This window comes from Mus musculus, chromosome 7 (assembly GCF_000001635.26).
Source record: "Mus musculus strain C57BL/6J chromosome 7, GRCm38.p6 C57BL/6J".
NCBI lineage: Eukaryota > Metazoa > Chordata > Mammalia > Rodentia > Muridae > Mus > Mus musculus.
This window is the reverse complement of record NC_000073.6, coordinates 45,815,480-45,842,896: the sequence shown is the minus strand read 5'-3', so window position 1 is coordinate 45,842,896 and position 27,417 is coordinate 45,815,480. Positions and strand designations below refer to the sequence as shown.

Sequence of the window (27,417 nt, the reverse complement as noted above, 5' to 3'; positions counted from 1 at the left end):
ATCTACAGATTTTATGGTCCGTGGGGCCTCAGGGGCTTTCCTGGACAACAACTCACAGAAGTCACTGGGGTTTTCATTCAGTAACTTTATGACCTATGGGGGTGTCCTTTCCCAACTGTGTAAGGGTGTCTTTGGATTTAAACTCTCTAGCTATTGTTTTAACAATCCATCTTTCCTTTAAATTAACCAAGTCCTTAGAAGGACTATAAGGTAGGTGGAAGTATCATTGTAGCTGCTTGTCTCTCCAATGGCTTTCCAAATCTGCCAAACACTCAGAGGTTAACACCATCTTCCCCCCATCTCTCTCTACATATATGTATATATATATATATATATATATATATATATATATATATACACATACATATATACATATATATGTGTGTGTGTGACTATGTATTTATTATGTTTTTATATAATATATTCACATATAATATATAATACATACATACATACATACATACATACATACATACATACATACATACATATCTTTCCCAGAGGATAGGCAGGGCAAGGAACATCTTTGATTAACACCCCATATCCCACAACAAATAGTGGGTTACAAAGATGACCTTGGTGATGCCCTCAGAAAGTCTGTGGTCATCTGACCTCAGAAGTATCAGGTGACACTTCCAGGTGACACCAGGAAGATACTAATGACAGCACAGAAGGATTCCATCTGCTTGTATCATTGCTCCTCTACTGATCAAGGCTGGGTACCACTTACAGATAGCAGGTGTTAACTAGCTCCTCCTCTCCTCAGTCGCTCTGAACCATTACATTTACATATCCTGGAGCTTTCCACGGAGCTCCCGACATTTCTCCACACCTGATAAACTCAGTGGGCCTGGCTCAGACCTCCTCAGAGCCAAAGGCAAATGTGTCCCTTGCTGCACCTACTGCCTCCCTGGGTCAGAGTGGCCATGGGTTGGACCCTATTCATCATGCCTGGCTGTTGGGGGATGCTCTAGCTGGGAAAACCATTTCCACCCCAAGTATAATGTTTTCCTGGAGGGAAATGTACCCTCCTTAGCCTGGAGTTACAATTCCCAACCCCGAGACAGGCTCGGTCATCTTCATCCGTATTGTTCTGTATTCTGGGTTCTGTATTCTGCTCCTCAGGCTTTAAAGCCCCCCAGCAGCTCCTTAGACACAAGTTGGTTTTCTCTCAACTTCCCCCCTTAGGCACTCCACAGGCTCGCCACATTTGTCTTGGAGCAACCCAGGCGGACCTCTTTCCTCTGCTTGACCGCGTCTCATCTCCTAGGCTGCACTCTCAGTTAACGACACACTCCTTGTGTGCTCATCTAAGTCCCTGGGGCCGGACAAAACCTGCCCTAGTTTTTACGAGCTTGCCCCACCAAAGCTGCTAAGGCTCCATCCAACCTTGAGGTCCTGGCCTGATCAACCTTTCCCTTAACTCCTCTGCAAACACAGTTCTGTCTGGCCAAGTGAACTGGGGTTCAAGCACAGCTTCCCTTAGTCCTAGTTCCCCTCAATAGCATCTTTCCTTCTGCTATGGCCCTCCAGCCCGATATTTATGGGACTTCAGATGGTGATAACCATGTGTCCCCAGTGGCTTTCCTATGCCAGGTCATCAGGGCTCTTTCCTAAGCCAGGCTGTACCTGGCTCTTTCATTGTTTAAGTCTTCCCTAACTTTAGCAGTTCACGTGCTAGCTAGCATTTCCTGCTCACCCTGGTGTCTCATGCTGGGCCACGGTTAAGACTCCACCACAGATTTTCCCTCTTCTCCTACTAAAGGTTGGACCCTCCGGGTATCTTCTGCTTTTACACGCTCTCCCCTTCCCCACTCTCTGAATCTCCTCATGGATTCCAAGTTCTTGGATACCAGGAAGGGCTTTTGAGCATGGACCTAACTTGTTCTCTTTTCTTCCTGGCCCCCAAGCCCTAGGCAGTGGCAAGCCAGCATCTCCACCTCACCCTCTCCTTTATCTAATTCACTCGCCAAATCAGGGTAACATAGAGGATGCTAGCCACATCTCCCTCTCTGCTGCAATTGCTCCTTTGCAACAATAAATTCCTGCTCGGCACCATCTCGGCCTCAGGTGCACTTCTAAATCCAGGACGTAGCCAGGCAACTTCTGCGGCTACTTGCCAATAGCAGGGTCAACCCCTGTGCGCTAATCATGAAGACTGCAAAATTTCCTCTACCCCTTTAACAGTTTTTAGGGCATCTCCATAGTCACATGGTTGGACCCCACTCATCAAGCAGGCATGGCACCACATCCCACACAGATGAAGACTCCATCCTGGGACTCTTCCTACAGAGCCTCCTAATACTGACGGCTCAGCCTTAGTGGCATGTCTCACTGCAAGAATCACACAACCGCTGTCATAGCACAAAGGCACACTAGCACACACCACACAGGAAGGGACAACTCCACTGGAATTCCCTCCACGGGTGCCGCTCCCCCAGGCTGCTTAGCCTCAGTTGCATGCCTTGCTACTCACAGCCAGGACCGTATACTCACTCCTCCCCAACTCATCTTTGTTTCTGTTCTGTTCTTGTTCCTGGGGAGACAGAACTACTCACCCCAGAGAGGGATCCCATGACAAAGTATGGATACCACCAAAGTCCAACTCAGTGAATCATCACCAAAGCCCATCCCAGCAAAGGTGACAGCTCACAAAGCTGGGAACATGGAGCCCACTGCACTGCCTGCAGGCAGCTCTTCCGGTTGGAGAGTAGCCTTTCTTGTGCCTCAGTTGTTCTGAACCTCTCCCAGACAGCTCAGCTGGGTTCTGTTTCTTCCAGGCAGCTGGTCTGGTCTCAAGAGTCTTGTTTGCAGCTTGGCTCCTCTGAGAGGGACTCTCGGATTTTATTGATTACTCTGGCAGAGAAAGGCCTAGTGAGAGTGAAATCTAGTCAGTTTCAGGGACTTCCTGAAGCTGTTAGGTTGTTTGCTTTCTGCTTAGCTTCCACTTAGAATGGACTATTTCAGCCTCAGAGAAAACTGTTACACAAAGGTATCCTCGAGCAGCTTGGGCTTACCTCAGACTCAATGCAGTCCTCCTGTCTCACCTTCCCAAGTGATAACAGAAGTGAAGCACCTGACGAAAATAGGAATTTATTTTTGCAGTGCTATGGACTGGCTTTGCACATTGCTAGGTGCTTTACTGTTCTATTGCTATGAAGAGACACCATAACCACGGCAATTCTTAAAAAAGAAAGCATTTAATTGGGGGCGGGTGGGGGTTGCTGCTGACAGTTTTAGAGAGTTAGTCCATGATAATCATGACAGGAAGCACATGGGTATGCCACCAGAGCAGTAGCTGAGCTCTTAGGTCCTGATTCACAGGCGGGGGGGGGGGGGCAGTGGGGCTGGCCTGGGCTTTTGAAGTCTGAGAACCCACCCCCACTTGACTTAAGTGCTCTACCACTGAGTTGTGATCCCAGCCCCTCCCAGCACAGTTTTAGGCAGCCCTCCCTACCTACTGAGCTACATCTCCAGCCCAAGATTGAATTTAAGTAAGGATTTAGGAGGGAGAAGTTCCAGATAGTAAGTAGCTGAAGGAGGGAAGCAGGCATTAGGTCACAGAACTGAGCAGATAGTTACAATGAGTGCTGGGGTGTGTGGGGAGCCGGCCTGCTGTTAGAGCATCTGTCCTTGCACAAGGCCCAGGTTCTGTTGCCAGCACCCACACAGTGGTTTAGAACCACCGGTTACGCCGGTTCCAGGAGATCCTGTAGAGGATCCTCTACAGCAACTGCATGTATGTGCTGTACAGACATGCAGGCAATGCACTCATACACATATAGCAATAAAAAAATAGATCTCAAAAAGCGGAGCGGTAGTGGGTACACGCCTTTAATCCCAGCACTCGGGAGGCAGAGGTAGGCGGATTTCTGAGTTCAAGGCCAGCCTGGTCTAGAAAGTGAGTGCCAGGACAGCCAGGGCTACACAGAGAAACCCTGTCTCAAAAAACCAAAAAAAAAAAAAAAAAAAAAAAAACAAAACCCAAACCAAAAAACAACAACAACAAAAAAGCTAGGCTTGACACGCAGCCCAGTGGTGGAAAATGTTTAGCTCCAGGCTCTTGGTTCCATTAGGATGAAAGACTAGAAAGTCGGTGCCGTCTGATTCCACCTCCTGAGACCCTGAGACTCCTCCACTCTTTCCATCTTGGAAGTGTTGCCTTGTAGCTCTCTCTGAAATGCTCCTTGAGTCCATCCCACGCATTCCTCCGAGAAGACACCAAATTATTTCCACTTATATGTGGAGAGCAATTCACTCTTTTGCCCTCAAGGGCATTTTCCTAAACAAAGAGAAACCTAGAGAGAGATTACAGTTTACCTACAAGGCAGAAGTGCCTACAGGCAAGGAAGTGGAGAATCCCACGCCTGTGGAGATGGAACCTCTCTGCCAGTGACAGACTGATGGAAAAGTCGCGTCTTTATCTTGCTTTCTCACAGTCTCTTCTATCCACTAGCATTTTTGATTTAGCTGGGCGTGGTGGCGCACGCCTTTAATCCCAGCACTTGGGAGGCAGAGGAAGACGGACTTCTGAGTTCGAGGCCAGCCTGGTCTACAAAGTGAGTTCCAGGACAGCCAGGGCTACACAGAGAAACCCTGTCTCAAAAAACCAAAAAAAAAAAAAAAAAATCAAGACAATAACATCTAAAACTCTATCTTCTCGTCACACTGGCCACATTTCAAGGACTCGACAGTGGTTACCATGCTCATGCGCAGGCTCCATCGTGCCATGGCTAACACTAGACAAAGGGAAGCCCCTCCCTCTTAGAAGTTATCTGGGGACTGCAAGAAACTTGACCAGAATTTCACCCCAGTATCGATGCCATTGAAAGAATAAGCATGGAGGGCAAGAGGCTGAGGCAGGTGGATGTGAAGTTTAAGGCCAATGTCAGCAGTCTTGCAAGACCCCTGCCTCCAAATAAAGTAATTCTGGGTCTGAGCTTACGGCTCAGTCAGGAAAGTTCTTGCCTTGCACACACAAGGACCGGAGTTCAATCCTCAGAACCAGTAGAACGCCCGGAGTGGTGACCCTAGTGCCAGGACATCTAGACAGGCAGGTCTCTGAAGCTTTCTAGTCAGCAGGTCTGGCCTACTTGGTAAGGTCTAGGCTAGTAGATTGTTATGTCTCATTGGACATGGAGGTGCATGCGTCCGTCCAATCTCAGCACTCAGGAGGCAGAAACAAATGGATCTCTGAGTTTCAGGCTAGCCTGGTCTACAGAGTGAGTTCCAGACCAGCCAGAGGTATATAAGGAGACCATGTCTCAGAAAACAAACAAAAAAAGGACATCATGTCTATCATGTCTCAAAGAAGGTGACTGTGGTCCAAGGCTGATACTCAAGGCTGTCCTTTAGCCTCCACAGACATCATTTATGTACCTACAAACACCTGGGCATGCTCACATGCATTGCAAAAAAAAAAATTGGAAGGCCACGAGATAGCTCAGCAGGTAGGACTTGCTGCCAAGGCTGAAGCCCTGAGTTTAATCCCCATAACCCATGTGGTAGAGTGGGGAAGGACCAACTCCTGCAGGTTGTCCCCCAACCTCCATGTACAAGCCATGCCCACCCATCCATATAAATATATAAAAATTTTTAAATAAATTAATTTTGAATGTAGCTCAGTAGATTGCTTAGCTATCATATATAGGTCCTGTATTCAATTCCCAGTAACACAAAAATAAAGTGAGTTAGAGAGATACATACTGTTGTCTCCAAGGCTTACTGCCTTAGTCTGCTAACCTAGGCCTAGTCCTGGAAGCTTCTAACCTCTGTACTTCTAATCTAGGCCTAGAATGTTTTCAGCCTCTGAGACTGACTGTGAGTAAGCTCACCCTTTCTGGTTCTTTCTGAGCTCTGGCTGGCTCACTCAACCCAGCTGTTGTGGCTCAGACTCCTCGCCAGGCTGACTGCTTCAATCTGGCTTCTCTCAGTTTTCTCTTGAATTGCTCTGTGTGGCCTCAAACTAACTCCAGCAATATGTTCTGGTCTTCTGGCTCCTTCTCACTCTCTGGTTCATTCTGTCATCACCTCTGTTTAGCTTGTTCTCTCTTCAGCCTGTCTCTGTACGACTGACCCACTGACCCAGTAACCCTGCCTCTTCTTTTTTCCTCTCCCACTCTACTCTAAGTAGTGTCCCTTTCCTGTTCTTGTGAGACTCGGACATATCCTATCCTGTCAAATCTTTCTCTGATTCGTCACTTTGTCTGCCACTCAATTAGACATCCCTTTCAAACATGGGTGCTTCCTTCTATGAACTAACTTGACCTTCACTGTTTGGGACTTCCTAGCCAGAGGGATTAAAGGTGTGTGCTAAGGGCTGAGCCACACAACTAAAAACAGGTATTTTCAGTAAATAACACAGGGGGTTCCCAGTGTAATCAAATATCCTGCAACAGAGAGGTGTCTCAACAGTTCCAAGTGTGTACTTCGAGGATCTGAGTTCAGTTCCTAACTCTCCTCCTGGGCTCCCCAGGCACCTGCATGAACATGCAATATACCCCTCATATATGCAAGTAATTAAAAATAAAATCCTTTTCAAAAACCCAAAATAAAGTAATTAAAACATGGAGTTACCATATAACTGGGATTCCAAGTCCGGTTTTATTAATACACTCTGGACTTCTCTGCCTGTCAGATCACAAATATCATATACTGATGTGGACTATTCATTCACACAACTTTTTTGTTTCGTTTTGTTTTGTTTTGTTTGTTTGTTTTGTTTTGTTTTGTTTTTTGAGACAGGGTTTCTCTGTGTAGCCCTGGCTGTCCTGGAACTCACTCTATAGACCAGGCCGGCCTTGAATTCAGGAATCACCTACCTCTGCCTCTCAAGTGCTGGAACTAAAGGTGGGTGGCACCACCACCCGGCCTCATTCACACAACTTATTCTGTGTGTGCCATGGCCGGGCTGGGAATGAGAACAAGCAGGTGCCAGTTCCCTGGGGCTGGCAGTCTCCAGAAGCTGAGATTAGGGGGGAAGGTCGGTAGTGCTCCCCACACTTGGGGATGACTTGACTTCCCGATCTTCCCTCTGGAAAGAAAAACAGATACAAAGTTTTCAGTACTACAACTACCTTGTGAGGGTTAAATGAATCAGTGTCTGACAGAACGGTAAGCAGCGCAATACAGCTCAAATATAAGTACTGACTCTGTCATTCCCTGCTAAGTGTCACACCTCTTTCTACTGCGCGACCATGGGCTGTAGGGAGCCTGCCTAGCACTCCAGTGAGGTCTCAGGGCCTGGCTCAGTCTGAGTGATGGCCTAGCATATACAGGGGCTGGGTTCAATTAATACAATGAAAGGCCTTTTAAAAATATGTTTTAGAGCCGGGCGTGGTGGCACATACCTTTAATCCCAGCACTCGGGAGGCAGAGGCAGGCAGATTTCTGAGTTCAAGGCCAGCCTGGTCTACAAAGTGAGTTCCAGGACAGCCAGGGCTACACAGAGAAACCCTGTCTCGAAAAACAAACAAAAAAAATGTTTTAATGTATGTATCTATGTGAGTGTGTCACATGGGTGCAGGTAACTGCAGAAGTCAGAATTATAAGTGACTGTGAACTCTCATGTTACCGCCACTGAGCTACATCCTCAGTCCCTAGGACCTTTTAAAAGTGAGTTTGCCATTAAAAACACAACCCACTGGGTAGTGGTGGTGCAGGCCTTTAATTCCAGCACTTGGGAGGCAGAGACAGGTGGATCTCTATAAATTCCAGGCCAGAGTGGTTTACAGAGTGAGTTCCAGGACAGCCAAGACTACAGAGAGGAACAAACCAAACCAGTATCTTCTTTGGAAAGATACAATGAGGATTAAGAGCCTTTTCCCGTGACAGTTACAATGGCTGTCATTTCTGCAGCACCGCCTTCCCACCAGGCACTATCACTTCTGCAAAAACTTGGGCTTGGTGGCATTTACAATAATGCTTCTTTTCCCAATGTTGGAAAGAGGCACAGGGAATATCTGCTCAGGCGATCCTGGGCAGTTGCAGGTTCTGGGTGAAAGGTGTTCCTGGAGGGCTGTGAGGCCATCTAAATGAGACTGACCCTGTCTTTCATGCCCCTGTCCTCAGGAAACTGGACGCCTTCATCTATGACGCAGCAGTGCTCAACTACATGGCCCGAAAGGATGAGGGCTGCAAGCTGGTCACCATCGGCTCAGGCAAGGTCTTCGCCACCACTGGTTATGGCATCGCCCTACACAAGGGCTCCCGCTGGAAGAGGCCCATCGACCTGGCGCTGCTGCAGTTCCTGGGGGACGGTGCGGCTAGGCTGGGCATGAAGTCCTACTCTGGAAGAGGGGAGGGCTGGCCCTCGGTCCTGGGGAGGAGGGTTTTCAAGATTGGAAGGGTCTGGGGCCTGGATTCTGTATCTGAGGAGAGCGTGCTCCTAATAAGTGACTCTGACCTCATCCTCAGATGAGATTGAGATGCTGGAGCGGCTGTGGCTTTCAGGGATCTGCCACAACGACAAAATCGAGGTGATGAGCAGCAAGCTGGATATCGACAACATGGCAGGTGTCTTCTACATGCTCCTCGTGGCCATGGGCCTCTCCTTGCTGGTCTTCGCCTGGGAACACCTTGTGTACTGGCGACTGCGGCACTGTCTGGGGCCCACCCACCGCATGGATTTCCTACTGGCCTTCTCCAGGGTAAGAAAGGGAGCGAGGAGGCAGGGGCCTGCAGAGAAGGGGAGTGGGAAAGTGAGAAAGAGGTGTCAGACATAACTAATGGGGGTCGCGGGCAAGGCCCAGTGCATAGGGAATAGGTAGTGGGTACAGGCAACCCGCTGACCCCTCACCGTCTCTCACAGGGTATGTACAGCTGCTGCAGCGCTGAGGCTGCTCCGCCGCCGGCCAAACCCCCGCCACCGCCGCAGCCGCTGCCCAGTCCGGCGTATCCCGCCGCTCGCCCACCCCCTGGCCCCGCACCCTTCGTGCCCCGAGAGCGCGCAGCCGCCGACCGCTGGCGCCGGGCCAAGGGCACAGGGCCCCCGGGGGGCGCAGCGCTAGCCGACGGCTTCCACCGATACTACGGCCCCATCGAGCCGCAGGGGCTGGGCCTCGGCGAGGCGCGCGCGGCACCGAGAGGCGCAGCCGGACGCCCACTGTCCCCACCCACCACACAGCCCCCACAGAAGCCACCACCTTCCTACTTCGCCATCGTGCGCGAGCAAGAGCCGGCCGAGCCCCCCGCCGGCGCCTTCCCGGGCTTCCCATCTCCGCCCGCTCCGCCTGCCGCCGCAGCCGCCGCCGTCGGGCCGCCACTGTGCCGCCTGGCTTTCGAGGACGAGAGCCCGCCCGCGCCCTCGCGCTGGCCGCGTTCTGACCCCGAGAGCCAGCCGCTGTTGGGTGGGGGCGCGGGCGGCCCGAGCGCTGGGGCCCCGACCGCACCACCGCCGCGCCGCGCCGCGCCACCACCGTGCGCCTACCTGGACCTCGAGCCTTCGCCTTCGGACTCCGAGGATTCGGAGAGCCTGGGCGGAGCGTCGCTCGGTGGCCTGGAGCCCTGGTGGTTCGCCGACTTCCCCTACCCGTATGCGGAGCGCCTCGGGCCGCCGCCCGGCCGCTACTGGTCGGTTGACAAGCTCGGGGGCTGGCGCGCTGGTAGCTGGGACTACCTGCCCCCGCGCGGCGGCCCCGCATGGCACTGCCGCCACTGCGCCAGCCTGGAGCTGCTACCGCCACCACGCCATCTCAGCTGCTCGCACGACGGCCTAGACGGTGGCTGGTGGGCGCCTCCGCCTCCACCCTGGGCTGCGGGGCCACCGCCCCGGCGCCGGGCGCGCTGTGGTTGTCCGCGACCGCACCCGCACCGCCCCCGGGCTTCGCACCGTGCGCCCGCCGCCGCACCGCACCACCACCGACACAGGCGCGCGGCGGGTGGCTGGGACCTCCCGCCGCCCGCGCCCACCTCGCGTTCGCTGGAGGACCTGAGCTCCTGCCCACGGGCGGCCCCCACGCGCAGGCTCACCGGGCCCTCGCGCCACGCGCGCCGCTGTCCGCACGCTGCGCATTGGGGGCCGCCCCTGCCCACCGCATCTCACCGGAGACACCGGGGCGGGGACCTGGGCACACGCAGGGGCTCTGCGCACTTCTCCAGCCTGGAGTCCGAGGTATGACGCGGCTCGGGCCCCCCACCCCCGCCGCCCCCTCGGTCAGCGCAGGCCACGACCCGAGGGGACGCGCTAAGTGGACAAGACCCTCATGGGTTGGGAAGGACAGAAACGGACCTGGCTGGACCTCGCCTGGAGCAGCGTCCTGCGCCCCACCCCCTTGCCTTGGGGGAACTATGAGCCAGAGGGGACTCGGTCGCCCAAATCTCACCCATCCTGAGAGCAAGGGGGCGGGGTTCTTGGAGCCCACCGACTCTTTTTTAAACCCGAAAAGGGCTTTTTAACGTCACCTGATTGGCGGGAGGTGTGGGGGGGTCACGCCGCGCCCCACCCCTACGCTCCGGGCCATGGCCCTCACATCACTGTGCAGCTCCCTAGCCCCAGACACACCTCTAGGGGAGCCTGTTTTTAACCTTTCATTCATCAGGACTCAAAACTGTGAGACGCGTATGCCAAACTGTGACTCCAGACCTTGGCCCCGCCACACAGAAACCCCTGACCCCAGACTGTGACTTCCAACACCTAAAATGATCATCTGACCCCAGACTGTGCCCCGACCAGACTGTGACCCTTCATGTCAGACCTCAATGACCCCTCCCTTTTAGATCCTTGTTGGCTCTGACCTATGACCTCTCCTCCACGAAAGTCCTACCTTTACCTGTCTCCCCCCACTCACCTACCACCCCAGATGCCACCAATCACATCTTCAAGTCCAGCCCTTATTTGTGACCCTTCAGTGATAATCCAGCAGACACTCCACCCCCAGGTCTCCTTTCCCAGATTTCAGCAGGGTCTGAGGCTGGGCTGAGAGGAGGGTCTGGGAGCCCACACCTGACCTTTCCTCCCCTCTCCCGCTCCTACACTGCAGTGTTTGGAATAAAACCATGTTTTTACGCCTCCTCAGTCCAAGCCTGAGTTCTGTGTCTGTCCCTTCAACTTCTCTGGAGAAAAATGGAAACTGAGAACTGAGTCCTTAGGGAGGACAGTCAGACAACAGAAACTGGGCTGGTGGTGTAGCGGAGGCAGGGTGTTGTAATATTCATAACACCCTGAGTTCAGTCCCCAGTCCTAGAAAACAGGAGATTGGGGAAAGCACAGTCAACCCCAGGAAGCGGCAAGAGTCCAGGGGAGAGGGGTGGAGAGGTGACAGGGCAGAGACAACACCCCCAAGAGTAGAGATACAAAAAGGGATGCACAAATTAGGACCAAATCTAGAGACCTACTCCTTGCTACTGGCAAGAATGATTTGATGGGTTATTTTATGCAAATGGAGAGTGGCCAACCCACGCCTTGAATCTCCTTAATCTCACCAGTGAGGATCTGTTTCCAATATTTCATTACTCCAATTAACCAAAACTCGGGTGTACATGGGTAGATAAAGAGAGCTGACTCAGTTGTAGCAGCAGCCTCAAGAGAGACTTTCTGATTAAGTGCCTGCTGACCAGAGCTGCCCTGGGAATGCCTGGTTGGGAAATGGTCTGCCCCTGGAGGATAGATCCAATCCACTAACTTATACATAATGTCCAGCCTGTCTACCCTAAAGCATTTTGAAATAATTTAAAACCATCATAACAAGGAGAGGAGAAGAAATCGGCCTTAAAGGTCCTCGGGGAACAGAAGCCCAGTCTCCTTGCCAGTAAGTGCTCGTTTACATACATGAATAATTAACTAAATGGAAAGACAACCCTGGGAATGAAAGGTGGAAGATGGAGAGGGCTCTGAAGCCGAGGACTTCTGTAGAACTACAACTCCCAGAAGGTCTTGCCATTGCTGCGCGGAAGAATTCCCCAAGGTCACACGAAAGACAAAATTGCTCCTAATATAAGTCTTCTCACTGAGCCAGGACGCGGTTACTTTGTGGCGGCCATCTCTCTGCGCATTACCTTCTTCTGGCTGGTTCACAGGTTTCCAAGGTAACAGTACAGTGGGACGGGTCTTAGACTGTGGGAGGTGAAACCCGGAAGTGACGCTCTCACTTCGCGTCCGGGGCAAGAAGGTTCGAAGATGGCGGCGCGCAAGGGCCGGAGTCGCACGTGTGAAACCGGAGAACCCATGGAGGCTGAAACCTGCGACCCAGGAACCGAAGGCCCATCCCAGGTCTACCTGCCCGGCAGAGGGCCGCCACTGAGCGAGGGAGAGGAGCTGGTAATGGATGAAGAGGCCTACGTGCTGTACCATCGTGCGCAAACTGGTAGGCAGAGGGACCTGACTCTCGGGTCCAGGGAAATGAAAGGCCTGTCTTGGGGTCTGGGGGACGAAGGGTCTGGAGTCTGAGGATTGTGACCCTGCAGACTGCCGGCCTTTGGAGGAGGTGGAGGCCGAGTTCCCAGTCTCTCGTTCCTACTCAGCAACTCTAATCTCCCCGCCCATCCCTAGGCGCCCCTTGTCTCAGCTTTGACATAGTTCGAGATCACTTGGGCGACAACCGGACAGAGCTCCCTCTCAGTCTTTACCTGTGTGCGGGAACCCAGGCGGAGAGCGCCCAGAGCAATAGGTGAGACCCAGGACCTTTGCAAGACATCCACAAGGCCCCACGCATTAGGGCTCTCTGCTAATGCCAGACCTAAAAGTCTGGGACCCCAGCCTCCCTCCTCCTTCAACATCCCGGCACTCAGTTTCTAACCCGTATTTGCTTCCCCAGACTGATGATGCTTCGGATGCACAATCTCCATGGCACCAGGCCGTCACCCTCAGAGGGCAGTGATGACGATGAGGAAGATGAAGATGAAGAGGATGAGGAGGAGCAGAAACCTCAGCTGGAACTGGCCATGGTTCCTCACTACGGTGGCATCAACCGAGTTCGGGTACAGTCTTTCCAGGGGCTTGTTAAGGATTCTCTGCAGCACACCCCTCCCCCTAGATCCAAATGTCTCTCAGTACCTCCTCCAGCCCCTCAGCTTCTCTCCCTCCCCCCTCATTTTCAGACATTTTCACTCTATGAGCTGATAAACAGATAATAAAGGCTGAAACAGCTCCTGATTGTGGTGAAACGCAAGGGTGTTACTGAGCTGTTGCTTAGGAACTGAGGCAGGATAGAATGAGTTCAAAGGCAGCTTAGTGGTAGAGCGCTCACCTCAAGTTCAATAAATAGAGCACTTTATGATCAGGTAGATGAGCAAAAAAGGGAGACGGTATACAAGGAGCATGTAGAGCAAAAGCCAACCCGTAGCTGGACCTGTCTCTGTTGGACCTGTATCTGTTACATTATTCCCAGAAGGTTTAGCCTGTAGACAGAAAGCTCTGGGCCCATGAACATAACATACTAGTGGGAAAGGGAACAAGAGAAAGCTTGTAGTTTGTTACAAGATGCTGAGTGTGGTAGTATAAGGGTGTTCCTAGGGTAGAGTTGTTTTTTGTAAATGGTGAATTTGAGGAGGACTGGGTAAGTCGGTGTTCTTGGACTAGAGACCTGCAGCAAGTGTCAGGGCTGGGGTGTTTGTGGAAACAGATTTGCAGAGAAGAAAAACGAAAGTGCCAAGACCCTGGGGTGCACCTGGCACACATGATTCAGAATCTCAGGGGAAACTGGAGAGGCGACTGTGTGTGGAGCAGAATAGACTAAGCGGGGACAGTGACAGATGTGCAGGGTGAGCGCCTGGAAGACTGGTTGCTTTGCCCTTGTGGGCTAATGTAAGTCTTGGTTTCTGCTTCAGGAGAAATTAGGAATAAGTGGAGGACGTAAAGTAGAGGAGTGATTGGTCTGGTACTTGTTTTCAGAGGCTCCCGCTGGCTTCTGTGTGGAAAATTGACTGCAGAGAGCCAAAAGTGTTTGATTACATAAGGAACAACTCACGGGAAGGGTGGCCACAGTACAGGTGGTTAGAAAAGTTTTGAGAGGCGCAGCGTAGATGGGTGTGAGGAAGGAGACAGCCAAACATGGGTCTCAATGTTTTAGACTGAAGGTGAATGTCTTAGTTAGGGTTACTAACGCTGTGATAAGATGCGGTGACCAAAAGTAACTTAGATAGGAAAGGCTTTGTTTGGCTTACACCTCCACATCACTGTTCATCACCAAAGGAAGTCAGGACAGGAACTGAAACAGCAAGAATGTGGTGGCAGGGACTGATGCAGAGGCCATGAAGGGGTGCTGCTTACTGGCCTGCTTGTCATGGCTTACTCAGCTTGCTTGTTTCAGTCTTTTTCATATTGTTTTGTTTGACAGGGTTTCTTTGTATGTTCTGGCTGTCCTGGACCTAGCTCTGTAGACCAGGCTGGCCTCGAACGCAAAGATTTGCCTGCCTCTGCCTCCCAAAGTTGTGTTCCACCACTGCCCAACTAAGCTGTTTTCTTATAGAATCTGGGACCGCCTGCCCAAGGCTGGCACCACCCACAATGGACTGGGCCCTCCTAATTAACAAAGCGTCCTACTGCCTGCAGCCCTATGTCTCTGAGGCTTTTTCTCTATTGAAGCTCTTCTCTCAGATTACTCTAGTTTATGTCAAGTTGACATAAAACTAGCCACCGTGGAGATGGTCAGAGGAATGTGTTGTCTATGGTAATAGGGCAGTTTAAGGATCTTGGAGTGACTGTAGAGGGGGAAGGACGTGAGAGCGGTAGAACCCGCAGTGTTTTCTAGAACTCCACTGGGAGCTTGAGCTTCATCCTTTTGCTGTTTCTGTTCCCAGAGCCAGGAGGTGACCTGGCCATCAGCTGGTCTGGGAGCATGTAGTTTCCTCCTACAAAGCTGTCTGGGGACTATATTTGTCTGTAGACATGCCAAGGTTATAGTTTTGGGGGTCTATTGTCTAACCTTAGGCCTCTCCCCTCTTTGTTTTGTGTACCCCTCTGGCAGGTATCTTGGCTGGGGGAGGAACCTGTGGCTGGAGTATGGTCAGAGAAGGGCCAAGTGGAGGTGTTCGCACTGCGGCGGCTCCTGCAGGTGGTGGATGACCCCCAGGCCCTGGCCATCTTCCTCCGAGATGAGCAGGCCCGAATAAAACCCATCTTCTCCTTTGCTGGCCACATGGGAGAGGGCTTTGCTCTTGACTGGTCCCCTCGGGTGCCCGGTGAGTTTGGATTTTCTCATGGTTCAGGGAGGATGGGTCGTAGGACTCCTGGAAAGGCAAGAAGTGCCTTTCCCTCCAGGTGGGTAAGGTGACCTCCTAACCCTTGTCTAGGCCGCTTGCTGACTGGTGACTGTCAGAAGAACGTCCACCTCTGGACACCCACGGAGGGTGGTTCCTGGAATGTGGACCAGAGGCCGTTTGTGGGCCACACACGGTCTGTGGAGGATCTGCAGTGGTCACCAACTGAGGACACGGTGAGGAAAGGCTGGAGGCCTAGGCATGTAGGTCTGATGGGGATGAGGGCAGGTTAGGAACCTGAACCCTGGCTTGGGAGGGAAGGGGACCCAAACTGGGCCCTGATCAGACAAGGAGACAGTGAATGACAGTGCAGCCTGTGGGTTAGGGCATCTTTCCAGTTGTAACTTGTTGGACCCTACTTAGGTGTTTGCCTCCTGCTCTGCTGATGCCTCTATTCGCATCTGGGACATCCGAGCAGCCCCAGGCAAGGCCTGCATGCTCACCACAGCCACTGCCCATGATGGAGATGTTAATGTCATCAGCTGGAGCCGCAGGGAGCCCTTCCTGCTCAGCGGTGGGGATGATGGTGCCCTCAAAGTCTGGGACCTGCGACAGTTTAAGGTATCTTCCCAGCTGGGTTCCTAAGGGCTGGGAAGCTCTGGGCATTAAATCCTGGTGAGAAGGTAGGCACCGCAGGATGTGGGTGTGAGCAGAGGGGTCACTCCCTCAACCCTGCGCATCTCTCCCCTTCTTCTCTGTTCTATTCCTGAGACTTCTGAGCACCCGATACATCTGTCTTCCCGTTCACACGTGGCCCTGCTTGCTTTCTTGCTGTCTGCACTGGGAGGTACCCAGTGGTTTTGCCCCCACACCAGCTGGGCAGTTCAGAGACTGTAACTGTCATTTGCCCATTTGGCAGAGATACAGCTGGCCACGTAGCCCATGGCCTTGGGCTGCTGGGAATTGTAGTGTGTTTTAGTCTGCTTCAGCGTTAGTTGGGATTTTGAGCCCCATTCATTCCTTATAGGAAAGGAAACTAAGATATGGAACAGGAGCAGAGGTGACATCACAGCTAAGTTAAGAGTTGGCTGTAGAGCTGATCAGTATTCTAGGCCGGTGGAAGAGGCATTTCCAAGCTCTAGAGGAAGCCAGGCCTGTCCTGGCTCCAGGCCTTCCCTGCATCACCATGACGTCAGCCTCTTCCAGTTTCATTAGTTCTATAGAGTCGTCCTGGGGAAGCTTCCAGAGGGAGGTGCAGTCCTCCATGCCAAACGAACGTCCCCAGGGACTTGTGTTCCTAGCACCACTTCTTCTAACTTAGGTGCTGTCTTTTGGTAGCATCAGGGAGCTTAAGGAAACTGTTAAATTCCTGTTAAGGCTTCAACCTTAAAAGATCAGCCAAGCATGTGTTGGAGGGACCACCCCTCTGTTCTTGTTATAGGCAAGGAATGGTGCGGCATGTTCAGCGACATGCATGGGCAGGCTCCTGTCACCTTGTTAGGAGGCTGATTTGTATGAAAGCTTCCAGCAGCCCAAGGATAAGTCATCTTACCTCTGTCCTTTCCCCGTGTTTCTTTCCTGGGCCCTGGCTTTGTATGGGTATGGGAGGGGCTTCTGAGACAGAGTCTGGTACTCACACTGAGGTCTGACTCCTACACTCTCTTGTAGTCTGGCTCCCCTGTGGCCACCTTCAAGCAACATATGGCCCCCGTGACCTCTGTTGAATGGCACCCTCAGGACAGTGGGGTCTTCGCAGCCTCAGGTGCTGACAACCAGATCACACAATGGGACCTGGCAGTTGAACGGGACCCAGAGTCGGGGGAGACAGAGACAGACCCTGGGCTGGCGGCACTCCCCCAGCAGTTGCTGTTCGTGCACCAAGGTGAGACTGACCTGAAGGAGCTACACTGGCACCCACAGTGCCCGGGGGTCCTGATCAGCACCGCCCTGTCAGGCTTCACCGTCTTCCGCACCATCAGTGTTTGAGGTGGCCAACACTTGGCCTCAAGACTTGGCTCCACATGGGAACTGGATCGGTTAACTTGGCAAGGATCATTAGGCCTGTAGACTGCACCTCAGGAAGGAAGACTTGTTCAACTGGCCTACGTGGAACAGAAGGAACGGACTCTACTGACCTGGTATCTCTAAGGATTTGGATTGACCCTTGGCCCTGCCTTACACCAAAGACTAGGTGCAGGCAAAGATCCTTGCCTGTCCCAGATACGGCCTCAGGATGAGATTTTTGTCAGTGTTGACTCCTGGCTTGACCCCAAGGACCTCTGACCAGGGACCTAATTCTGGCTGTTGATCAACTTCAGGAACTTTAAGGGTTTTGCCATAGCTGGGCCAAGTCTGGGTCTGTGTCACTCCAGTGGAATTTAATTCTCTCTCTGCCTTCTGGCCAGTTAGATTTGGTTGAGATCCAAGTAGGGAGCCATCTGGGGTGCCCTCCTGTGCTGACCACTACTGTACTGGAGGAGGGTCTGGGGCTTCTGCTGTAATAAAGGACCACAATAAGGCCCCAGACACCAAGCTACAAGTCCTCTGAGCTTCTTTGCTGTGAGAAACCTAATGGTGGTAGGGAGGGGTTTGGTATAGAGCTGTCCCCTGCAGCCCTTCACCCATGCGACTCTCACCCTCTGGGCTTTCCCATGTTGTCTGGCTCCGAATGAGTAACTCTGTTTCTTTCTGGACCCCTGGCTCAGTAAGGCATCATCCTAGGGGAGCTGAGAACCCACACTTCCTCCCCTTTATCACTTACTCAGTATTTCCTGCTGAGTTCCCTAAGCCATCCGTGCCCTTCAGATGCCTCTATTTCCCATGTTCCTGATCTCTCCTGTCCCTCCCTGCCTCCCACCCATTATCTGCACTGTCCTCTCTAGTCTGCCTGGGCCGCAGCCCAGTGCCCTGCCTGGCCAGCCTCCCTGGCTCCCCCTCTGCAGTGCTGAGCCGGCTCCACCCCCACCCCCACCCCCCTCTGTTCAGGCCCTGATCCGCTGGAGCTCAGAGGTTGGGTGCCCCGGCTCAGGCTCAGGCCCCAGGGGCCGAGGACAGACCTGAACACATTAGCACCCACAGAGGCCCCTCTCCAGCCTGAGCAGAGGAACCCCCAGTGCAGGGAATGGGGGTGGGCGGCCCCCCCCAGGTAAGTGCAGATATGAGCCAGCCTGCCTCACCTTCCCTCTTCCCCCAACACCTTCCCTGATGTTCTATCCAGAAGTCTTCCCACTCTAGCACCCCACTTCTTGGTTTGTATCTCTGGTCAATTCCGACTTCATACATTTTCTCACTACCCCATTCTCCCTTTGAAAGGCAGCTCCTCACTCTCCCCATCCATCTGCATTTCATAAGATATGATCTTCATTTCTCTTTTCATTCTTATTCAGCCTTTGCTGACCTTTCTGGGTCTTGCCTGCCTCACCACCCCTGCCTGGTCTTTGTCTCTTTTTCTCTGTGTGTCTCTACCCTTTTTTCTAGGTCCCTGTTTCTCTGGTTGGTCTCTGTCTTTTTCTCTGGATTTCTGAGTTCCAGTTCACGGCCACTGTGACTCTGTTTCTGTGTGTGTGTGTGTGTGTGTGTGTGTGTGTGTGTGTGTGTGTGTGTCTGTCCCTCTCTCTGGGTCTCTTGTTTCTCAGTTGGTCTCGTCTGTCTCTTTCTCTGGGTCTCTGTCTCCCAGCTCTCCGCCACTGTGACTCTGTTTCTGTGTGTGTGTGTGTGTGTGTGTGTGTGTGTGTGTGTGTGTGTGTGTCTGTCCCTCTCTCTGGGTCTCTTGTTTCTCAGTTGGTCTCGTCTGTCTCTTTCTCTGGGTCTCTGTCTCCCAGCTCTCCGCCACTGTGACTCTGTTTCCATCTCTGGGTCTTTGCTCTCTCTCTAGGTCTCTTGTTCCTCTGAGTCAGTCCTGCACTACCCCAGCCCCCTTGGGTCTGTCTCCTGGACCATGCCACGGTGACCTCTTGTTTTTCTGTCTAGGTTTCTGTGCCTTCCTCAGTGTCTCTGTTTCTGAGTTGGTATTTGTCACTCTTTCTGGGTTTTTGTCTGTGTGTTGTTTCCTCCCCTCCGAGCCCCAGCTCAGCACTCACTTTGCATCTTCTTTGGGCCTGGTTACCCCAGTGTGCCTGGGTTAGCTGGCTACCTTGGAGACCAGGAAAGCCCCTGTCCCCTTTGAGGGGGCCTCCTTTGGGGTTCTCTCAGTATCCTCTGTTGCCACTACTTGGCAGAGGTAGGGGTGCCATTTCGTGTAAATGGGAGGGGCGGGGTTTTTGGCTCCAGATTATATAGTGACTTTGACATGAAGTTGAAGTACCTTAAGCCCTGTGGCTCCTTTATATGGAAACATTAAGCTGCTCTTGTAGGTCAGGTGGAAGATGGGGGGTGTGGATCAGGATCCTCCACCCCATCTTTTGCAGGAGCCGCCTAGCACTGGGCCATGTGGGATGCAGATGGCTCTCTGAAGGTATAAATCCCACCCAATCTAAGGTGGACACAGGTCTACCTCAGGCAGTAGCAGAGTTGTGGTCAGAGGTTTGGGACCTAAGACAGCTTTCCACCCTAGCACGGGAGCCCCAGAATGAGATGGGGTGAAGTCCTTGGCCCCTGGCCCCCTGAGCCATCAGTGCAAGGTGACTCCTAGAGGCTGGTAGGTACCCTGGACCACTGCAAGTCTTCCATCGGCACATGGGCTTGTCCCACTGCCAGCACTGTGGTCCTCACTGGGGCTTGGTATCCAAGGACTCATTGGTATCTGAACTTGCCACCTCACTCCAGCTAAGGGACTTGAAGTTGGGTGGTTCCACTTTCCCTCTCTCCCTAGCTAGCTCTTGGAAACCATTGCAAAGTAGGAATCCTGCTTCAAAGGCTGCTCATGAAAGTTAACTTAAACTTCCAACTGTACCCCTGCTCTTGAGACCAGCTTGCTCCCCCACCCAAGAATGACCTTCAGCATTCTGGGCTGCTGTCTCGAGACTCCGTCCAGCTCCGTCCTCTCAGCCGTAGGTTAGCAACTGGGGGGGGGGGGGGGTGCTAGTGAGCCCTGGATGGACTTTCTGGATATCATGGAGACTAAGAAAGGAGGTACAACGCACTCACTCTTGGGCTATAAGTGCTGAACTTGACATAACCTTCTTAAACGTACCACTCAGATGGTTCCACCAAAGCCCACGAGTCGAGTCTAGTGTGCCTAAAGTACAGAGCTGTAGATAACACTGGCAACACTTGGACCCGATCAGCCCTGAAGTGACTAGAGGTGAGCTTGAAGGCTCAGACCTGCCCTCCACTCTGAGGCTCAGGAAGGTCCATAAACACCCACCACACCCAACTGTCAGACATTAGTGCCCAGGTCAGCAGTTGGCCTAACAGCTGGCCAAGGACTCCAGAGCCCCTCTTACCTTTCAAGTCAGGGATTTTGATCTCCATCCTCAAATGAGCAAATCAGAACTCCAGGAAAGGAAGCCTGGGTTAGACCCTAAACAGATCAGGCTCTGAGGGATTTTTGTTTTGTTTTGTTTCCTTTTATAGTTAAGGTCTTGATGTGTAGGCTGGCCTGGCACTCAGTTCCACTTTCCTCCACAATGACCAGCAGGGCCTGGGTCTTTGTGACCAGAGTGTTTTCCTTACTGGGATGTTGTCCCTATCCTTGTTAAGGAAACTGAGGACTAGTGGGAATGGCTTCGGATCAGAGGGTAAAGGCTGAACTTATTAGTAGCTTCTTTTGAAAGTAATTCATCCATCAGCAGATCTGATATTTGTGTTGGAATGCTGGGGCCTAAAACCCAGGGGCCTGAGGCATGGACCACAAGCACTGCTACTGAGCCACACGGCCTAACCTGTCCAATGACCTGTAGTGTATTCACAGTTGAGCAGTAATGCTAGGACTTTTACCAGCTTATGAAGAGACCCTGCATACTTTTCCCCAAGCCACCTCTTTCCTCAGATGGAGCTAACTGTCACATACTGTCTGACCCATGTGCTTAGAGTCTTCTCTATAGCTGAGTGTAGTGCTTTAGGCCTGTAATCCTTACTCAGAGTGTGGAGGCAGGACGATCCAATCCAGACCAGTCTGTGGTATGGGAAAACTTTGTCTCAAAAACAAAACCTCTAGATTCCAATACAGAACAATGTAATGCTATACATTGGGGTTTTGTTGGTTTTTTTCAAGACCGGGTTTCTCTCTAAAGCCCTGACCTGGAACTCGCTCAGTAGACCAGGCTGGCCTCAAATCCTCAGGGAACTGCCTGTGTCTGCCTCTCAAGTGTCGGGATTAAAGGTGTGCGCCACCACCACCCAGCTTTGCTATGTAGTTTTACAGTATTGTTCAGGGAATACAAATGCGTAAAAAGGTCTGCATGTTCAGTACAGAGAACATTGCTTTCAGTTTGGCAAATTCAGAAGGTATAAATGATGTAGAAGAGACAGGGAACTAGAAAAAAAAAGATACAAGGCACTGAACAATGCCTGGAATTGGCTGCTCCCACTTAAAATGTTTTAAGGTACATGGCCTGTGTTCCCACATTCTCCAGGGACTGAGGTGCAAAGCTCACTGGAGCTCATAAGGTAGCCTCAAAGAAATTGTTCATTTTGTTTGGCCTTTGTCCCTCATTTCTCTTTCTCTGTTGGATAGAACCCTTGTTACTTGTATGAGTCATGGCTTTTTGTAGTTCTGGCTGACCTCAAATTCTCCATGCTTCTATACACCTCATGAGTTCTGCACCACACACCAGGGCCTGTGGATACAGTTATGTGCACCACATACCAGGGCCTGGGTGTTTTTTCCTTCTGGTTCTTGGTATTGGTAGTTACCTACAAGGATTCAGGAGCTAAACTGCTAGCATTCAAACCCTAGCTTGAGTAGCTGTGGTCTTAAGCAGTTTATATCGTAAGATTATATTGTCTATCTCAAAACTGTTCTTTTTTTAAGATTTATTTATTATTATATGTAAGTACACTGTAGCTGATTTCAGACACACCAGATCTCATTACAGGTGGTTGTTGTGAGCCACCATGTGGTTGCTGGGATTTGAACTCGGGACCTTCGGAAGAGCAGTCAGTGCTCTTACCTGCTGAGCCAGCCCTCAAAACTGTTCTTTGTGCTAGAGGCAGGCATGGTTCAGTGGTAGAGCACTGCCTGACATTCAGGAGTCCCTTTGTGTTCCACACCGGTATCATCTCAAAAGCAAACACCCCCCCCCTCCCCGACACACACACACACATACACACACACACCACGAATGTGTAAATCCACAAACAGTTTGCAGCAGTGTCAGCCACCAATTTGGCATATGTCATAAAAACATTAACTTGAGCCGGGCAGTGGTGGTGCACACCTTTAAATCCCAGCACTTAGGAGGCAGAGGCAGGCGGATTTCTGAGTTTGAGGCCAACCTGGTCTACAGAGTGAGTTCCAGGACAGCCAGAGCTACACAGAGAAACCCTGTCAACAATTACTTGGACTTCAAACCCTCTGATACAGTTGTACCTATACCAAGTTTCCTATGGCAGGCAGGATATTCTTAAATGTTGCCCTATCCTTTTTGTTAGCTGAGGATGCAGAAGACAGTGTTGTGGCCGGTGGGTCCTCCAATTCCTGGTACCCCTGACATTCCTGCCCATTTTTTGTTGTTGTTGTTCTGCAGGTTTGGGGCGCCTGCCCCCCGCTAGGACAGATCTAGAGGGGGTCTCCCCACCCAATGGGCCTGGCTAGGGCCCTGCGCCGCCTGAGCGGCGCGCTGGAGCCAGGAAACAGTCGAGCTGGGGATGAGGAAGAGGCGGGGGCCGGACTGTGCCGCAATGGGTGGGCTCCTGGACCGGTAGCTGGGAGCCGGCGCCGCGGGCGCTTCGTCAAAAAAGATGGGCACTGCAATGTGCGCTTCGTGAATCTGGGCGGCCAGGGCGCGCGCTACCTAAGTGACCTGTTCACCACATGTGTGGACGTGCGCTGGCGCTGGATGTGCCTGCTCTTCTCCTGTTCCTTCCTCGCCTCCTGGTTGCTCTTCGGCCTGACCTTCTGGCTCATCGCCTCGCTGCACGGCGACCTAGCTGCCCCACCGCCACCGGCTCCCTGTTTCTCGCAAGTGGCCAGCTTCCTGGCTGCCTTCCTCTTTGCACTGGAGACACAGACGTCCATAGGCTATGGTGTGCGCAGCGTCACCGAGGAGTGTCCAGCTGCTGTGGCCGCTGTGGTGCTGCAGTGCATCGCAGGCTGTGTGCTCGACGCCTTCGTCGTGGGTGCAGTTATGGCCAAGATGGCCAAGCCCAAGAAACGCAACGAGACACTAGTCTTCAGTGAGAACGCAGTGGTGGCTCTGCGAGACCACCGTCTCTGCCTCATGTGGCGGGTGGGCAACCTGCGACGCAGTCACCTGGTGGAAGCTCACGTGCGGGCCCAGCTGCTGCAGGTGAGGGGGGGGAGTGTGGGGGCTGGAGAGGGAACCCAGATGCTACAGGTGTGTGCGCGTGCGTGTGTGATTAGAAGAGGAACGGTTGGAAAGTACAGGAAGACCCCTTGTCCTGGAGGCTGCCTGATAGTTTACTGAGTGCTCTAGACTCCTCCTCCGCTGCTCCTCCTGCAGCTCCCAGCAACATTAAGGCAGGGAAGTGCCTGTGCAACAGCCTGAGATGTGTTGAGTGGGTGTTGGGGACTGTGAGGCCTTGCCACTGTCCAAGGCACAATTCCCAGGAGAAAGGATGACAGAAACTCAGGACTTGGGTCCCAGGCTCTCCCACCAATCTCCTGCCCAATAAGTAGAGCACCTAGGCTGGGAACAGTCCCACCATGAGGCCATTCTCCCCAGCCCCTAGGACAGCAACCTCCTCCAAGCCCTGCTGTAGAAGCTTCGATGCTCCTGACTTGGGGCCACATTGCTCAAGCGGCTGGGTCCCCAACAAACCATTGAGTTGCAGTCAGCATTGGCCTAGTAGAGGTTGCACTTGAGGTCAGATGAGAGGGTGGCTAATTGTGGGAAATACAGCTTCCAGAAGCCCCTGGGGCACAGAAAAAGAGCCCCAACCATACTTGAGCTCCTAGCCCTTTAAAACTCCCAAGATAACCCAGGAGGTCACTTCTTCCAGAGGTCTGCGGGGCAGTGACACAGCCTGAAAGACAGTCATAGGGTAGTAAGTAGGAGGCAAAACTCCTGACACACTGCCAGTACTGACACACACTTCTCCGTGTGCTCAGCCCTATACTCAGTGGGATGAGGGGCACAGCCGCCTGAAACAGCCGTAGAATAGTTCCTGTTGGAGCCAGATGTACCCTGTATATCCTCCTGTCTCTCTCTCGGTTCCTAGCTCTCTAAGTCTCTATCCCTCTCTCTCCAGGTCTCTTCTGCCTTCCCTTGCTCCTGAGTTTTGGTTGCCCTGGCGTTTGGGGTTTGTGTTCCCCTTTCCCTGGGTTTGAGTCTGTGTGCCTTTCTCTTAGAATCTGTCTGTCTGCCTGCCTCTGTGCCTGTCTCTGGATCAATCTCACCGTATTGCTCTTTGTTCTTTGTATCTTTGCTCCTGTCTTTCTGTAATCCTTGTTCACTTCTCTGACTCTGTCCTCTTGCTCCTGCACAGCCCCGTGTGACCCCCGAGGGTGAGTACATCCCACTGGACCACCAGGATGTAGATGTTGGTTTTGATGGAGGCACTGATCGCATCTTCCTCGTCTCCCCCATTACCATTGTGCATGAGATTGACTCTGCCAGTCCACTGTATGAGCTGGGGCGGGCCGAGCTGGCCCGGGCTGACTTTGAGCTGGTGGTCATTCTTGAAGGTATGGTTGAGGCCACAGCCATGACTACACAGTGCCGCTCATCTTACCTCCCAGGTGAGCTGCTCTGGGGACATCGCTTCGAGCCGGTCCTCTTCCAGCGTGGCTCCCAGTATGAGGTTGACTATCGCCACTTCCATCGAACATATGAGGTCCCAGGGACACCAGTCTGCAGTGCCAAGGAGCTGGATGAACGGGCAGAGCAGGCTTCCCACAGCCCTAAGTCAAGTTTCCCTGGCTCCCTCACTGCATTTTGTTATGAGAATGAACTTGCTCTGAGCTGCTGCCAGGAGGAAGATGAGGAGGAGGACACTAAGGAGGGGACTTCAGCAGAGACCCCAGAGAGGGCTGCCAGCCCCCAAGCTCTTACACCAACCCTGGCTCTGACCCTGCCTCCATGACACAGCTGAGGCCCACTTCCCCATGTGACACCCCTTCCCAAAGATGACAGCTTCCTTCCAGCCTCTGATGGGAGTGGGACAGGGGTTTCTCAGGCCCAGTGGCCTGCTGAGGTGACCATTAACCACGAGGATGTCTACCACAGATAGACCACACCTTTATTTCTCTGCTCCATTCTCACTCCCGAGACCCCTTTATGAGCTGGATTCCTGAGGCTTACCAGAGCCGAAGGATCAGATTTCTGGACCATACAAGAGACAAGGCGTGGAGGCTGGGTTTTGGTTGAACATCAGTGAGATACACAGCGTCATGGAGGAAAATGTCAATTTACACAGATCAAGAAACAAGGATTCAGGATCATTATAATTGACCAAAGACAGAACAGTGACTGGACCGTGTGTGGAGAAAAGGCCCAGTGGCTCCAGAAAGCCCAAGAGTTGAGATTCTCTTGAGTCTAAGTTGACACTGGGGATTCTAAAACAGGTTGGCTAGAGGAGAGTGGAGCTGCTCCAGAAACTACAAAGCTATGTTTCTAGAATACACAAAACATTGGTAGGTTTCTGAGTGTGGAAGGACTAAGCTGACACACGAAGGTTCCAGATCCCGGAGGACTCTGGAGGACTGGCTGTGTAGGGTCCGGCTAGAGGGGGTAGGTAGGTCTGGCTTCTCCATGATCCACAGGGTGAATTTTGTTTTTGTTTGAAGTGCCATTCTTAGAGCATCCAAAGGAATCAGGTTCTGTGGTTCAGGGCTGATCAGAGTCCGGGTGGGATCCTAGCTGTCTGTGATTTGCTGGCTCCGCTCTGCCTAGCAGGGCTGGGGACCTCCATGACCTTGGCTGGCTTGCTATGGTTCTGTAATGCCAAAAGGAATCAAAACTCCAGAGACCAGCGCTGTCCTGTCCCAAAGCCTAGAAGTCCTAGTCACCTTCAGATGGACAGCCTGACAGCTCTAGGAGGTAGACACTGCTCTGGGTGGAGCTTGCAAGCAAGAGCCTGGACGATCACAGAGCTAACGAATGGAAAAGGGAAGGAAGAGGCTGAGGCCGGCAAGCCTAAAATATCCTGGATTACTATACCTAGTGATGTGTGTCTCTTTCTCACAGATATTATACAGATGTGTATTATATATGATATAAATACAGATCTCTATCTTTTCTGTTTGTTCTGTAGTAAGATGTGAAAAGCCCCAAGCTAATTGGAGTCCTGCAGAGATCCGGGAAGGCTCACTTCATTTAGATCCCAGCAGCTACAAGTAACTTCAGGACTTTAGGCAAATCTCTCCTCGTGATGCTTCTGTTTTCCCTGTAACAACAGCCACAGTTCTCCTGGCAGGGTGGTCCTTCACCCTACAGAGGCTAAGATACAGTGTAGGTCCTGAGATTTCCTCTCCCTACCCTCATGCTGAAACAGCCTTCCAGGGGTAGTGGAGGGGACACTGACTTGATGGCTGGATCCATGTACTTAGATTCAGAACGAGCAAAAAGCATGGGCTATCACCAGGGGCCAGTGTCACCATTTCCCTGCTCCAGCTTAGGGGCTGGGGATGGGAGAGGCAGCAGTTGTCTCTAGGGTATATCCACTGTGAGAAGTGGAGGTGTTCACAGGGGGAACCCTGTCACTGTATGAAGGCCCCGGAGCTCTGGCAGGGTACCTGTATTTCTGAAATTGTGGGTCTCTGTTCTTGGCCTTTACCCATTGGTGCAGCCGCCTAAGTGCTCAGCAGGCTGAGGGCCAGCCTCAGGGGAGTTGCCAGAAAGCAGAGGTGTCCTCACTCATGTTCCCTACTGGGAGCCAGCACCATCGCTGGCACTGGCTTGCCTGAGTGCTGAGTCCACCCATGCCCTCCTCTGGTTCTCATCTTGCTTTATCCTTCAGAATCCCCAGTTAATAACCGGACAGGATTAATTAGCTGGCAGCTCTCCCACCTCCAAGTCCAGGGCAGGGACTGGGAACAAAGGAGACCATGGCGGAGAAGGATGCTAAGTTGGTTGGGCTGAACAGGCAGGGACATGGGATTCTAATGAAAAGAGAGAACTGGGTAGAACTGGTGTACCCAGGGTCTCCAGAAGAGAAGGCATGGGTCACGCCAGTCGTAAAGGTCACAGAGGGGATTAGGAGGCTCCGTGACTAATCCAG

General features: G+C 52.3%; 3 protein-coding genes across 13 annotated transcripts in view; all 3 read left to right on the top strand.

Moving 5' to 3' along the window:
- Positions 1 to 11,014, top strand: part of Grin2d (glutamate receptor, ionotropic, NMDA2D (epsilon 4)) — a 39,312-nt gene extending 28,298 nt beyond the window's left edge. For 7 of the 9 annotated variants that reach the window (XM_011250802.2, XM_030242150.1, XM_006540631.4 and 4 more), the window contains 3 exons: positions 8,071 to 8,258; positions 8,416 to 8,648; positions 8,810 to 11,014. In XM_011250802.2, the coding sequence (XP_011249104.1) occupies positions 8,071 to 8,258; positions 8,416 to 8,648; positions 8,810 to 10,117 (1,729 nt within the window). In that variant the 3' untranslated portion in view covers positions 10,118 to 11,014. The remainder of the gene's footprint in view (positions 1 to 8,070; positions 8,259 to 8,415; positions 8,649 to 8,809) is intronic. The other 2 variants (XM_030242152.1, NM_008172.2) reach the window with 2 other exon arrangements.
- Positions 11,015 to 11,902: 888 nt separating this feature from the next.
- On the top strand, positions 11,903 to 17,674 carry Grwd1 (glutamate-rich WD repeat containing 1). 3 transcript variants are annotated; one of them, XM_017321912.2, is made up of 7 exons: positions 11,903 to 12,302; positions 12,488 to 12,605; positions 12,753 to 12,915; positions 14,904 to 15,117; positions 15,229 to 15,371; positions 15,559 to 15,756; positions 16,577 to 17,667. In XM_017321912.2, the coding sequence occupies exons 1-7, from the start codon at positions 12,116 to 12,118 to the stop codon at positions 16,634 to 16,636; spliced, it is 1,083 nt and encodes a 360-aa protein (XP_017177401.1). In that variant the 5' UTR covers positions 11,903 to 12,115; the 3' UTR covers positions 16,637 to 17,667. The 3 variants fall into 3 exon arrangements, 2 of the variants coding, with proteins under 2 accessions (XP_017177401.1, NP_700468.2); NM_153419.2 differs by having other exon boundaries at positions 12,108 to 12,302; positions 16,804 to 17,674; NR_152183.1 differs by lacking the exon at positions 12,488 to 12,605 and having other exon boundaries at positions 12,108 to 12,302; positions 16,804 to 17,671.
- A 475-nt stretch (positions 17,675 to 18,149) lies between these two features.
- Positions 18,150 to 26,430, top strand: Kcnj14 (potassium inwardly-rectifying channel, subfamily J, member 14). Its single transcript, NM_145963.2, has 3 exons — positions 18,150 to 18,280; positions 22,764 to 23,525; positions 24,685 to 26,430. Exons 2-3 carry the CDS (start codon positions 22,818 to 22,820, stop codon positions 25,279 to 25,281), a joined length of 1,305 nt encoding a protein of 434 aa, NP_666075.1. The 5' UTR covers positions 18,150 to 18,280; positions 22,764 to 22,817; the 3' UTR covers positions 25,282 to 26,430.
- Positions 26,431 to 27,417: the final 987 nt, after the last annotated feature.

Bases quoted from the DNA above. Each gene is read 5' to 3' on its own strand.
- Grwd1 (NM_153419.2), top strand. From the start codon at position 12,116: ATGGCGGCGCGCAAGGGCCGGAGTCGCACGTGTGAAACCGGAGAACCC. The intron at 12,303-12,487 runs GTAGGCAGAGGG...GCCCATCCCTAG, and splicing joins GTACCATCGTGCGCAAACTG to GCGCCCCTTGTCTCAGCTTT. The intron at 15,118-15,228 runs GTGAGTTTGGAT...ACCCTTGTCTAG, and splicing joins CTGGTCCCCTCGGGTGCCCG to GCCGCTTGCTGACTGGTGAC.
- Kcnj14 (NM_145963.2), top strand. From the start codon at position 22,818: ATGGGCCTGGCTAGGGCCCTGCGCCGCCTGAGCGGCGCGCTGGAGCCA. The intron at 23,526-24,684 runs GTGAGGGGGGGG...GCTCCTGCACAG, and splicing joins TGCGGGCCCAGCTGCTGCAG to CCCCGTGTGACCCCCGAGGG.